This window comes from Electrona antarctica (assembly GCF_951216825.1).
Source record: "Electrona antarctica genome assembly, chromosome: 23".
NCBI lineage: Eukaryota > Metazoa > Chordata > Actinopteri > Myctophiformes > Myctophidae > Electrona > Electrona antarctica.
In genome coordinates, this window is record NC_136804.1 from 22,105,785 (window position 1) to 22,120,337 (window position 14,553).

The window sequence follows — 14,553 nt, forward strand, 5'->3', positions numbered from 1 at the left end:
TTATTATGTATCTGGGGGCCAGATAAATTCCTCTCTCGTATGTGTGTGAGTATTGGAAATTGGAAATACTCAGTAAAGTAAGGATACATCAAATTAATAAATACTTGAGTACACTGCAATTAAGTGTTGAATGCATGGATGAAATGTGTAGTGTAATTATTCATTTAAATAATATTTTCCTCACTTGACACAGAGGTTATAGTAACCTTGATACAAGACTCATATATTAATAATATTATATGAGTATTGTGCTTGCGCTTTCTCCCTTTTTGGTCATACATGACAAGCTAGAGCTAGACCGTCAATTTACCTGATCAAGTTCTGTAGGCTACATTCAATTAATTAGTGTTCGTTGCGGTTTCCCAGGTTAGCAGTAGGTGATGAGCTATTTGATAGACCACACATGACATCAAACATATACATATGATTGATTGATTTTTTGATTGATTGTTTATTTTCGTGTCCTGCACACAATTTGTGCCCAACCCTCATGGGTTTATAAGACACCATTTCACAATTGCATTTACAGCATGTTTACATTACATAATTCATTACAACTCAGATTTATACAGAGTACTCTGTCTTCTTTCCCAAGCTCGACAAATACAATCTGCCACAACAAAAGTACCTTTGGCAAAACATATCTCCATTTTTACATAGTCATTTAAATCTAGGAAATTCCCACAGATAGAAGACATCTTATTAATCAAAATATCCCTTATGTCATCATATTTAGAGCAATAAAACAAAAAGTGAACTTCGTTTTCAATTTCATCAAGTTCACAAATACATACATTATTTTCCAAGATGACCTGGGGAATTGTGCAAATCCTGTCTGTTTATATGAATTATGTATTCTTGACACAGAATCTTTTGTTTTAGGAACGATCAAGCAGGAACCATGTTCTCCATTTTATAACCTAATTGTGTGCTTTCCATGACAGGTGACAGCAGATGGTCTATTTCTGTTCTCAGGTACTGTCTAATTCTGCAAACTGTTAATAAATTCTTCAATCAATCAATCAATCAATCAAAGTCTGTAGGCTATGTGTACGAGGCTGAGCAGTTAGTAAGGAAACAATAGTGTTTCTTTTTCTTTCTTTATAAAAAGGGGCAAAAATAAATAAATTACTTCTGCAAGTTTTGTAACTTGTGCTGCACACACTGCAGTCTGCAGTGCTCATAGCCACTTAGGCAAACTGATTTATAAAGCAAAGTGGCAACGTGGACTGGAGTGGAGACAGCGCCACCAAGCGGCGTGAAAGTCGAAGCACGCCTGCAGGGTCCAGGTCTTCCTCAGCCAACCAGGGAAGAGGGTTTTTCCTCCGATCTGGATTGAGGCGGATCGAGGAGACCAGACCAGAACCCTTTTATTCTCGACCCTCCTCTCCCACCACATCACAACATCTACAGCGACATCATAAAGCACATTTATTTCAGTGTGATGATCTGCACGTGCTTGAATATCTAATATTTAAGCTTCAGGTCTCTGTTTTATAATATAAGAACCATCAACTGGTCTGGTCGGAGGAATTAAGCCAAAGACCGGGCATTCATTGATGTGTTTTCTTTATTATTTCTGTTGGCTGTTGGATGGAAAATGAAACGCGGAAGTGAACATGACTGCAGTCGAGGTGCGTGCATGCCATTTATTTTTAATAAATCACTGGCCGAGGCATTCATGAAGGTTTATAACGATCTGACTTTACAATAATTCTAAGAAAGAGGGCGTAAAAGGACGGGTCGTTATTTCTCTTAATGTTGTAAATCTGATCACCATCTCATCTGGCAATCTGCCGCCATTCTGCTTACTATAGTGCTTTCCTATGATGCTTTCAGACCATCATCACGAGGAATCACTATGGCCAATGGGTGATTCACACTACTCAATTTCTATTAAAAGTAAACCGGGGGGGGGTATTTATTTATTTCCCCTTTCTTTTCCCTTTGGAGGTTGCCGAAAAAAATGGGTGACTTGTCAAATCTTGCGACATCAGAGGGCGCCCAGATTGAATGAAAAGTAATACAAAGACAACATATCAATTTAATCATAAATATCCTGGGAATGCCAATTGCTCCCAAAACAGCGACCTCTTTGGTCACGGAATGCGATAAGTCACCGACGTCAGTGAAGCGTGTGTGTGTGTGTGTGTGTGTGTGTGTGTGTGGCTGACACTGATTGTGAAACCCTATCCCTTGGATATCACGCATATTCATATAATAAAATAGTTTAATTCATTTATTTAGAATTGTTCGTCTGTTTTATATCCATCAGGCTGGGAGATAGAGTGTGCGTGTGCACGTGCACGTGCGTGCGTGCGCGCTTTTGCATGAATCAACATATGGAATGAATTCTGTACTTTACTGGCCATATATGGAGCGTGTCTTGAGTATACAGGGTTTCATGAGGTCAGATCAACATACGGAATGTCAAAACAGGTCTGCTCCATAGGCTATATGGAGATCTAAGGGTGGCAGTGTGGGCAGTGTCTTGAGTGTACAGGGTTTGATGAGGTCTGGCCATATATGGAGTGTGTCTTGAGTGTACAGGGTTTGAAGAGGTCAGATCAGCATCATATGGAATGTCAGAACAGGTCCGTATATGGAGATCTAAGGGTGGCAGTGTCTTGAGTGTACAGGGTTAGGGCCCAGGTAGGGCCGGGCCTTAATTTTCGGGCCTGTCTACTAGTTTGAATGCACAGGTATCAGTCAAAAGAGAGACTTCGAAGAGGAAGGACGGGTTGGGAAGGATCATATGGAATGTCAGAACAGGTCAGCTCCATAATCCATATATGGAGATCTAAGGGTTTGAGGTCAGATGTAGAGTTGCTGAACCGGCTCCAAATGCAGATCTAGGTGATGATCCAGTCGTCTCCATGTACGGCTATCCAGGGTTTGATGAGGTCAGTGTCGTGATCTTCATATAGGGAGCTGGCCAATGGTGGTGTGACGTGTCACAAGGCGTGATGTCACGAGGCATGACACAAGGCGTGACACGACACGACACTGATGGGAACTACAGTGCAGAGGGGGCGTTGCTCTCAATAGAGTGACGTCAGTTTCCCCCACTGTTTTCTACCAGGGAGGGGAGGGTCGGAGGGGGGCAGGGGCAGGCGCTCAGATCGGTGAACCAATATTATACAGCGCTTGCTCCGTGCGCTACCTAGTACCTACCTGCCCCTCTAGACCAGAAAGCACCAACTTCACACGAGTGTGATTTGTCTTTGTCCCGTGCACAGGTAAGGACCTCACGATATCGTACCTGCGCCTCCTGGCTCCTCCCCTGCAGCTGTTCTCGGCCGCCATGTGGCAGGTGGTGCAGCAGGGCCTGGTGGATCATTATGGGATGCTGGAGGAGTTCATCACCGCCGTGACGGAGCTGGTCCCTGAGCTGATGAGCTACAGCCAGAGAGCCCAGCTCGTCATGGGCCTGAGGGCCAGGGTGGGTAACAACTAACAAGTTAGTGATGGTCTGTCTGTCTGTCTGTCTGTCTGTCTGTCGGTCGGTCGGTCGGTCGTTTTGTTTTCTCTGCCAGGCTCAAATAGAGCTGTCACGATTACATATAGGCAAACCATATCTTCTTATTTCTTCACATAACTCCCAGCCCGTCCTAATCCAGTAGGCACGTTAGCAGCGAGGAGACAGGGCAAGCTTTCCTTCTCCCCCATAGAGATGCATGTTAAATGACAGGATTTCTCCATATAAATAATACATTATTTCAGTAGCAATAGCATAAAAATGTCTTCTAAATCTAGTCAACCAGGCTTGCAGTAGTAGGCTATGCACTGGACAAATTTGCATGACATTATTTAAATAAACTAGAAACACGAGGAGGGAGAAATCACCACCCGACAGGAGTTTTCATGTTGCACGGTAAGACTACGCTACGGTCATTCATTAGTATTATTGCCATCAGCTGGGTGGGTCAGTCGTGTCACTTTCTCGACGTTAAGCCGTGTATATGTTCAACAACACAGCCATGCAAAATAACATTGACCGCTATGAGGTAGCGAAAGCTTGACCTGCATAACAACAGTTGCTAAACTATTTGGATTGGCCACCACTGCTCTATTCCATTCCAGCTGGTTCTGGATCTGTGTCGGGGTGAGAACCCAGCCGATCTTCAGACCATCCAACCTCACCTGGACAGAATCAAGGCCCCCATCAGCACCGCTAAGGACAGCCATGTAAGAACACATCTATCTTCTTTTATCCAAAGCTTATTGCTAGTCTTATATATATTATACCAACGTCCCATTAATAACAGATTATAATTTTGACAACCATTGCAAAACAAAAAGAATGTGTTTCAAACTCGATTCCTGTCATTATAAGATTAAGGGCTCTATTTTGAAAAAACATTTTCAAAAAGTTCTCTGGCCGATCTTCATCAACACGTTGTAAAAGGTTGTTCAAAATAGTAAAAAATAGCAAATTAGTTTAGCGATAAGGCGTAAGGGGTGGTGCAAGATTTAGCCCTAAATGTCTGACTGCTTGTTATTGTGTGTGTGTGTGTGCATGTGCATGTGTGCGTGTGTGTGCGTGTGCTTTTCAGGTGACAATAAACCAGGTGGAGGAGTCTGAGGTGAACTTTGTGGAGTTGGTCCACACTTTGCTGGATGACCCTACAGAGAGGGAACACTTCTTCAGGGTGAGCTCGCACAGGTCCCTGAGGTCCCTTAAGTCAGTGGTTCTCAAACATTTTTATGTCAAGGACCCCCACATTGACAGTTATTAGACCGTGGACCCCCATTTATTTTTATTTTTTTAATATTACAGTATATGCACACTTCTATAATAAATATTGGCTAAATCTATTTGTGTGAGTTATCTGACTGAACTATTATATCCTTTTAATGCATTTAGCATAACACAGTGGTTTTCAACCCTTTTCATATCAAGGTCCATTATTTATTTGGCATTTGAGCCACGGGACCATCATTTGATGAGATTTAGCCTCTCAGACACAAAACTTAGAATGTCTTGTTGTCGTCGGATTGGATTTTGTCCATAATTCCATACTACTGTATTGATGTTGGTAGTGGTTCCATAGGAGAGATAATAGTCGTTGATCAAAATAACAATTATTCTACATTATCTAATTGTGTAGATTTCTTAAAGCAGATGTTTCACAATAATTTAACTCTTGGTCCATTTGATTTCATTTTACACTCTCATGTAAAATCTAATAAGGGTCCATTTGGTTACCAACTCTCCATCAATTAGCTGGGAACCACGTGGAACACCCTCAAGGACCACTGGTTGAAAAGCCAGGCTAGTTTCTACCCTGTTATTTTTTTATTGGCATTTGAAAGGTAGAAAAAGTGTCTTGAAGTACCTCCAAGGTAATTTAGAAATTACCTTGTGACGGTGTACTTCTTCAACTTTAATGTCATCAAAATAATACATAATGCATTTCTCTCTCTCTCTCTCTCTCTCTCTCTCTCTCTCTCTCTCTCTCTCTCTCTCTCTCTCTCTCCCCCCCCCCCCCCTCCACAGGATGTCTTCCCTGTCCATTTTGGTTCTAAGTACAACACTGCGTTGGAGATGTTAGTGTGGGAGTTTATCTCAAGACTGGAAGAAGTCCTGCCCGTGCCTGACTTCACACAGGTGGTCCAGTTCATCAACCTTCGTGATGACAATGTTGTTGTCGTCGTTATTACAGTAGTCTTGCGTTGCCAGACTTTTGCCTCTCACAATTTTCAAATGCTTCCGTCATACAGTCTGGAGCAACGGAAGCTCTGATCATGAGTAAAATATAAACCGGAAGTGGAGCGTCCTCCCCAGTTCCGTTTCGTCTTTACAGTCGCGCAAATTTACCCTAATATAAATAGAAATCATCTAAGCATATATAGCTTGATGCTTAGCAGAAATGGAAATACATATATTTTAAAATATATTTTTGTGAACGGAAATGGCAGCTTCCTTACTCGGATTTCGGGAAGTGTATAGAGCATTCGGAGATTGTGGAATAGTTGTCTGGCTACGCAAGACTATTATTACAGTAACAATTAATTAGGGATGCACAATCATTTTAAGTATCGGCCGATAATTGTAATAATTACATTCAATTATAGGTTGCATTGGTAAATAAACATCTTATAAACATAATTTAATAACTGCAAGAAGTGAATGGTGCAAAAGAAAAAAAAGGTAAAATAATGCATTTTGGTATTGATAATGGTAATCATGATCAAATATTCTTCCCAGATGGTTGCATGGCTGGGCGACAGCCCTTCCTTCCTGGATGACTGCCTGCAGTCCTTCTCTCCACCAGAAGACATGAAGGCTGTGCTGGAGCAGCGCAGAAACCACATCCAAGCGAAAGGTGCTCTTTGTGAAGGTTATTTTTTGCCAGTTGATTGATTGAAAGATTTATTAACAGTATGCAGAATAGGTACATTTCAACCACAACTCTATACAACAGCTGTTAACTGTGGGCGACACCATAGAGCATTACACTTGTTTACAATAGGGTCCACCATTTTCAATTCAATTTCAAGAACATTTAGAGACGTACAAATATACACTTCAAGAAATCATCACAAGAGGAGGTAAAAAGGGAAAAGATCATATACAGTGAGGGGAAAAGGGGGGGGGGGACTTGTTTTGACACTGTTGATGAGAGATCTTTTGCGCATAATTGTATTGAGTAATGGGTACTGAGTTTGAGGATGAAAAAGAAATTGACAGTTGAATTTCAGAAGGCACTTCTCAAAGTGTGTGTGTGTGTGTGTGTGTGTGAGAGACAAACACATTTAGTTAGGAAACTGAACATTAAAATGCTCTAGTGAGGTTGTCTTCTAAATAGATATTTATATATTTTAGGACTAAAATGCTTCTGGTTTCTACTGTAATTCCCTATTCTCTGATTTCTCTCTGTCTACTTCAATCCTACAGTTTACACCGTTTCTCTGTGTTCTTGGCATTTCAGATCCCGGCCTACTGCCCATGGACGACTGCATCCTGTCCTCACTATCCGTCCCCCCGATGGTGCTCCCCTCCGACGTCCCCTCGTCTCTGGAGAAAGAAGAACCTTCGGAGGTCCTTATCGACAGGTAAGGGTTGTCACAATTATTACAGAATCGAGATAATCGCAATAATGCTGTCGTAATCGTCTCTAATTGAAAATGGAGGACCCTTATGTAAACAAGTGTTTTTTCTGGTTTTATCCTCTTAGCAGGTTTTGTATTGACCTGTACTTTAGTTGAACTGTACCCATTCTACAAACTGTAAATAAATCAATCAACTTAAAATGTGTGATCGTGAACAGCCCTATGGACAGGGGGTCCGGGATGACCTCTGACGCCGTCCGACACGCGCCGAAGGAGAGGAGGTCCTCGGCCGAGGAGGAGAACAGAGCCCAGAGTTCGGTCGACGTGTTTCCGCGCGGCAGTGACGTGACGTCGTCGAGCCCCCCCCTCGACCCGGGGTTGTCCGGGGGCAGCGACGTGGCAGCCAATGGCGGGGAGCACAGCATCCGAGGAGGGAGGGTTCTCAGGAAGAGGAAGTCCAGCGGAGGCTTGGAGGTTCCGCCAAAGCGTTACGCCGAGGCGTCGTCCGCGTTCCTGTGAGTTTTGCCCTTAAAATGTGATTCAGGGAGGGGCACGGAGATGCAGTCGGTAGTGCTGTCGCCTCACAGCTAGAAGGTCCTGGGTTCGATTCCCGCTGGAGACGCTGTGGGCGCTGGGGGCATGTTCTCTCCTCCACGTCATCAGTGCCCATACCCGAGGTGGGGTTGGCAGAAAGGGCCTTTCTGTGTGGAGTTTGCATGTTCATCCCGTGTATCCTAGGGTAGGTATACCCTCACAAAAACATGCAGTAATCCTGGTCTCTATACAGCCTCCCCTGGCCAGCCGCAGTGCCTGATGGAGGGGAAAGGAACTGGTTGGAATAACGGGAAACTCCCCCCTGTCAGGTGACAAGTGGCTTGGACACTCAAGGAACCATGAGGTCAGTCCGTTGCTCTCCCCAGGTTGGCGGAGGGAGTGTAGAGCCCAGGATTACATTCGATTAGATAATTGGCACTGGGTGAAAAAATGGGTTACAAAATCGTGAAAAAAATAAAAATAAATAAAAAAGTGATTCAGTCACACAATGCATGGCCACTTTCTTGGCTTTTGTCTGTGTTTATTTATTTCGCTAAGTTTTTCTTTCCCCCCGTGAAAACCTTGAGGACCATGGGAACATCTGAATAGGCTCCATGCACACAGAATAACTCTTCCTACTTCCCTAATCCCTACTTCCTTCACAGGTGTTACCGATGATACTAGCTCTGTTCCTTTATGGTCAAATAGTCAGTGTAATGATACTAATGAAGGCTCTGTTACATTCTGGTCAAACAGAGTCAGTGTTAATGATACTAATGAAGGCTCTGTTCCATAATCCATTCTGGTCAAACAGAGTCAGTGTTAATGTTACTAATGAAGGCTCTGTTCCATTCTGGTCAAACAGAGTCAGGGTGCTGCTATTGTGCATGTTGACTCACTGGAAACACTCTGCTACACCAGTGGGACTCAAAGTGTCATTGAGTGGGTCCCAATTCCAAATGGCCCCGGTACGGGTGTGTTATGTGTAATTCTGAGAGTGTACAAATGTTACATTTAGGGGTCCTTGAAATTAACAGGTTTGAGAACCACTGTACACTAACTGGAACAGAGCCTTCATTAGTATCATCGGTAACACCTGTTAAGGAAGTAGGGAAGGGGTCCGAAAGTAGGTATTCTGTGTGCATAGAGCCCATTCTCTCATATTGAAACTGTGTGTGCCATTGAAACTGGCACACACGTGGCGAAACCTGCAAAACCTTTCTTCATCGAGGTCTTTGTTCCTCCTTTACAGAGATGCATCGGGGAACGTCAACAGCTCAGCTGATTCACCTCTTATCTCCATATGGGGAGAATACACAGGTATGTCCGTCTGTCTTACTCTTAACACAATCCCTCCCGCCACACGGCCGGGGATCGTGAGGCCAGTGCCAGTCAAATGCGCGAAATACCAAATTAGAAGAAGAGATCCTAGGCAACCAGGAAGTGCAGCCCACTGTGTCCACACCAATCCCCCAGGGAGGCTCTCCAATGTTGAAGCACTCGGCCCTACTGGAACTGCAGGTGGACCCGTGGATTTATGACGAGGAAACCCCGTGCACAGGCGTGCAGCTGGGCTTTAACATTGAGCGCTCGGTTGCACTTCCGCATTTGCCAACCAAAATTTGGTTGCCAAAAACACAAATCGTTAACCCTTAGACTCCCGTTGACGTTATTGACGTAATTAATCACTAAATCTCGCACTCCCGTTGACATAATTGACATTTTTGGCATTCAAATATGTTGTCTAGAGCTGGCAGAAGGCACAATCAGCTGCTATTAGGGGTGGCAATCTTGCAATTATTTGTGCGACAATGAATTGCCAACTTAAATTTGTAATCGTGAGTGACAGCCATCCTCCTCCTCGTGTCATTCCAGACTCCGAGGGGGGGTCCTCGTACCCCACCTTGGGGACCACGCCGGACGCCAAGGTCCCCTGGTCTGATGACGAGACCCTCAGCCTGCTAGACGTGTGGGGGGAGGGGTCGGTCCAGAGCGTGCTGCGTGGCTCGCTGAAGAACCGCCACGTCTACACGCTCATCGCCCAGCAGATGGTGCTGCGCGGACACCGCAGGACGGCGGAGCAGTGTCAGACCAGGATCAAACGGCTGAAGAAGTGCTTCCGACAGTGTTTGCACAACAACAGGTAGGGCTGCGTGTCACACTTAATGATTTAAACCAGTCGTCCATTATTTATTTGGCATTTGAGCCACGGACCACCACTTGATGGCATTTAGCCTCTCGGACACAAAAACTAAAGAATACTTTGTTTTTGTTGGATAAGGTTTTGTACACAATTCCATGCTAATTGTGTAGACTTATTGTAAATTAAGTAATGCAGATGTTTAACAATAATGTAACTCTTGAGAGTGTAAAATTACGGTTTAATTTATACACTCTCAAGAGTTAAAGATCAATAAGCGTCCATTTGATTACCATTTTACCAACTTTCCATCATTTAGCATGGGGACTACCCTCAAGGACCACTGGTTACTTGAAATATAAACAACAATGTGAACAATGTTTTCTCCCCTCCAGTTTGAAAGGGAAACCCCGCCTTGAGTGTAAGTTCTATGAGCAGTTGGAGCGAGTGCTCGGCACCTCGTCCACCTCAGTCCCCGAGGTGACCTACGAGCTGGAGGAGGGGACGTCTGGGGACCCCCAGGAGGGAGAGGATCCCCCGGAACACTGGCAGGTCCTAGACCACGCTGAGGACCCCCAGGATGGACCCCCTGAACACTGGCAGGTCCTGGACCACGCAGGAACCCAAGAAGACGTTGGTACGAAATGATGGAACCATTTCTTTTACACAGTGTTGGAAATTAACTATGTACATTTACATAAGTACTGTACTTAAAGGACAACTTTAGTTTTTTTCAACCAAGGTTCATGTTTTAGGTTGTTATTAGAGAAAGTATAAGATGAGTGTTAATTTTTCTTCATTTGCTGCTTTCTTTCGTTTTAGGGATTTTAGCGGCTTTTGACAGGGGGGCGGGGGCATTCAAGCATGGGGATAAATATGTATTTATTTACAAAATATTATGGCGATTTTTTTTTTTATTATTTACTATAGTCCTAATATACCCCAGGAAATTACATCTGGCCACATAAGATCACAGGATCTACTGAATGTGAAGGTAGCCTACTGGGGGGAAGCCACACTGTGTGTTATAGGCTCAATATGCAGTTTGACACATTCAGTAGATCTCGTGATCTTTTGTGGCCAGATGTAATTTCTTGGGGTTTAGTAGGACTAGAGTAAATAATACAAAAATAAATCGCTCTAAAATGTTGTAAATTTAGCCCCATGCTCGAATGCCCCCGCCCCCCTGTCAAAAACCGCTAAAATCCCTAAAACGAAAGAAAGCAGCAAATCTTTTACTTTCTCTAATAACAACCTAAAACATGAACCGTGGTTGAAAAAAAATAAAGTTGTCCTTTAAGTACCATTTTGAGGTATTTGTACCTTACTTGAGTGTTTCCAATAGAGCACCGAGTCTGACGGCACTTTCAGTAGAGGGCGCCAGTCCACAGGTTCATGTATTTTTTTTATTTGCATTGAGATCCCCATAGGGGGATTTTAGGTCGCTTCATATAAGAACTGTGTTTGAAAAATAAACCGATCATCCCGGCCTTTCTTTCCGTCGTTAATGATGTCCATTAATATTTGATACAGCCAGTTTCTGGAGAAAATTGAATTAATGTGGCCGCAAAAGCCTTGAAACTACAAGGGCATGAAAGCAATGTCGCTGCTAATATACGTCACGCCCAGCTGTCAACACATTGCACTCCTGTGATTCCTCGTAAGCTCAGCTGGCAGTGACTCGACTCGTAGTAACCACGAAACATTAAATATCAATACAAAAATAATAATAATAATAATTAACATGTCAGTTTCTGTTGTGTGACGGGCAGCTGCAGCCACCCCGCCTACCCGTAAATGTAGTCTCTGGGTTGTTTGACTCGTTTCGCTTATTGTGTTACTCTTTGGGTATATTTGTACATTCCCACCTTCAGTCGATGCTTCATATCCATATGAGTGAAAAGGCCGGGATGGTCGGTTTATTTTTCAAACACAGTTCTTATATGAAGAGATCTAAAATCCCCCTATGGGGATTTCAATGCAAATAAAAAGTACACACACCTGTGGACTGGCGCCCTCTACTGACAGTGACATCACGGTGCTCTATACTTTTACTTCTACTCCACTACATCTCAAGGGCAAATATTGTACTTCTGCTACACTACAATTATTTCAAAACAACACCTGGTGTTACATAATACTTCATAACACTCACTTTTAACAAGAACTGTTAATCAAAAATGTAATTTAAGATGTGCACATTTATATATAGCATAATAATTAGCAGGTACAGTACCAGGGCTTATGATTTAAAGTCATGTAAGACCTGGATACTTAACAAGCGCAAGGTGCAGGTTAAAAAAAGATATCAGCAGGTGCAGTGAATCATGGGGTACACTACAGCAGGGGTAGGAAACCTTACGCACGGGTGCCAACATTGGCACAGGGGAGGGTGATGATCACTGGCACACTGGCATATGAGAGAGAGATGTTTTTTCTTCACAAAAAGAACAAGAAAAGAAATAAAGTGTATTCACTTAAATGAAGTCCCCCCTCACATCTACATACATCCTGCACATATCTATATTCATTCAAACTCCTAACTCCTAACCTGATCATTATTACATCTTGTCAATGTGCTTATGGACAATCAAAATCAGTGGTGTCATAATAATTAAACTTAATGTTGATATGGTACACTACAGGTACACTGACTTATCAAGAAAATAAAAACATGGCACTTCATGTCAAAATGGTTGCTAAACCCTGCACTGTACAGCACTGTCTGGAACATATATAGTCTTATGTGCAAAAAAATAGCACCCTGTAAATTAATTCTGGAATCTGAAGGGTTTTCGTGTGCTTATTCCCCACATTTCCAGGAACCAGAAGTGTCCCGTGGACTGACCTGGAGACTCAGATCTTCATCACCATCTGGGGCGAGGACGCCACGCAGAAGGAGCTCCGGACCATGCACCGCAACGGGCACATCTACGCCGCCATCTCCAACAAGATGGCCGCCCACGGGTTCTCCCGCACGGCGGAACAGTGCCAGACCAGAGTGAAGAGGCTCAAGTCCAGCTTCAGGCAGTGCTACGACAACAAGTATGTTTGGCTGGTAGTGTTGATTTGGACAGCGAATTTGAATTAAGTTTTTAGTCTTTTAAATACATTTTAATTTAGTTTTAGTCAGTCTTTTCATTAAAATACAATTTTGTTTTAGTTATAGTAATTGAATAAAAAGTGTTTTAATGTTAGTCTAGTTTTAATATAAATCTACAATTGATTTTGTCGGGCCTTGATGGCTATATACTGTATTTTCACAGCGCAACACCCGAGCGCAACCAAACAAAAAATGGATCTCTTCTCCACTAGGCCCTCCCTAACATTTTTTTATTTGTTGTGGAAATAAGTAAAACAAACACAAATTATAGACAAAATGCCCTTCATTTTAGTTTTTCTCGTTGATTGTCCAACAGTAACTTATTATATATTTTTTTAAATGGCATCTTTTGGTTGAGTTTTATATTATATATAATACTTACTCAGACCTTTTTGAATCCTGCACCTGACAAATAACCCAAAGTATGGAAAAAGAAAAACACAAACTAATAAAAGCTAAACTAAAACTAAGCGGTCTAAAAACTAGCAAACGCGCTCTTAAAAACTAATTAAAGTAACTTGGGGGGGGGGGTGGGGGGGAGTCAAAACAAACTAAACTATAATGAAAAATCCCCAAACTATCATAACGTTGCTCTGCTCCCCTTCTTCTCCTCAAACTCTAGCATGAAGGGACAGGAGCGAGTGGAGTGCAAGTTCTACGATCAGCTAGAGAGGGTTTTGAGGAAGGAGATAACCTCGCCGGCGGTGCCGGGACTCGGAGACGACGCAGAGCCGGAGGAGACCGCCACGATGGAGGAGGTTTATTCTTTATACTCGCACCAGGAAATGGGTACGTCCAGAGGTGGAAAAAAGTACTAAAAGGGTTTTACTTATGTAAAAGTATCAATACTGCAATGTAAAAGTATACTCTGTTACGTTAAGTAAAAGTCTGGAATTCAAAATGTACTTGGGTAAAAGTACAGGCAGGTATTGGCATCAAAATGTGGCCGATTGAGGACGATTTTTGTTATTGTACTGTAGATGGTAACAAGAACTCCAAAAGGGGTTCCCGTCCTGAATGGACAGGAATATGTTGAGAATATGAATATGAATATGTTGAGATGGAGGGATCGGCGGCATATCATTTTTGGGGGTCCTTGACGTGAAATCGTTTGAGCACCACTGATATAGAAACATGGATTTAGAAGACTTGTGTCAGGGGTCACCATTGTGTCCGTACATGAACAAATGTGTCCGTGGCAAAGACTTGGTCTTGAACGAAGCAAAATGTAGATTTTTTTTAATGGTTTTATGGTGGTTGTTATGGTCATTCAGTGCTATCTCTTTACGTATTTCTGGTAATACTATCATTAATAATAATAACATTAATAATGTCCGTGGCAAAACAAATAATTTTGACAAAATGTCCACCACAAGCCAACATGGGGATGACCCCTGAATCGGGTCCTCAGGTCCTAATGGGCTAAATTGCATGTCTACCTGTAGATGTTACTGTGGTTGTACAGGAGGAGAGGAAGAAGAAGATGTTACATTAAATATCGTGTCTATGTTTAGATGTTACTGTGGTTGTACAGGAGGAGAGGAAGAAGGTGTTACATTAAATATCATGTCTATGTGTAGATGTTACTGTGGGTGTACAGGAGGAGAGGAAGAAGAAGGTGTTACATTAAATATCGTGTCTTTAGATGTTACTGTGGTTGTACAGGAGGAGAGGAAGAAGGTGTTACATTAAATATCGTGTCTATGTGTAGATGTTACTG

The 14,553-nt window shown here is 42.8% G+C and overlaps 1 protein-coding gene across 1 annotated transcript in view; it reads left to right on the forward strand.

Annotated features, from left to right (window-relative positions):
- Positions 1-1,430: 1,430 nt before the first annotated feature.
- The window catches only part of LOC306916214 (uncharacterized protein), a 33,381-nt gene continuing 20,258 nt past the window's right edge, over positions 1,431-14,553 (forward strand). Inside the window, exons 1-13 of the mRNA XM_079494027.1 lie at positions 1,431-1,634; positions 3,240-3,442; positions 4,084-4,188; positions 4,557-4,652; positions 5,501-5,611; positions 6,212-6,329; positions 6,936-7,059; positions 7,275-7,571; positions 8,843-8,910; positions 9,466-9,733; positions 10,126-10,367; positions 12,553-12,775; positions 13,456-13,622. Coding sequence (XP_079350153.1) covers positions 1,601-1,634; positions 3,240-3,442; positions 4,084-4,188; positions 4,557-4,652; positions 5,501-5,611; positions 6,212-6,329; positions 6,936-7,059; positions 7,275-7,571; positions 8,843-8,910; positions 9,466-9,733; positions 10,126-10,367; positions 12,553-12,775; positions 13,456-13,622 — 2,056 coding nt within the window. The 5' untranslated portion in view covers positions 1,431-1,600. The remainder of the gene's footprint in view (positions 1,635-3,239; positions 3,443-4,083; positions 4,189-4,556; positions 4,653-5,500; positions 5,612-6,211; positions 6,330-6,935; positions 7,060-7,274; positions 7,572-8,842; positions 8,911-9,465; positions 9,734-10,125; positions 10,368-12,552; positions 12,776-13,455; positions 13,623-14,553) is intronic.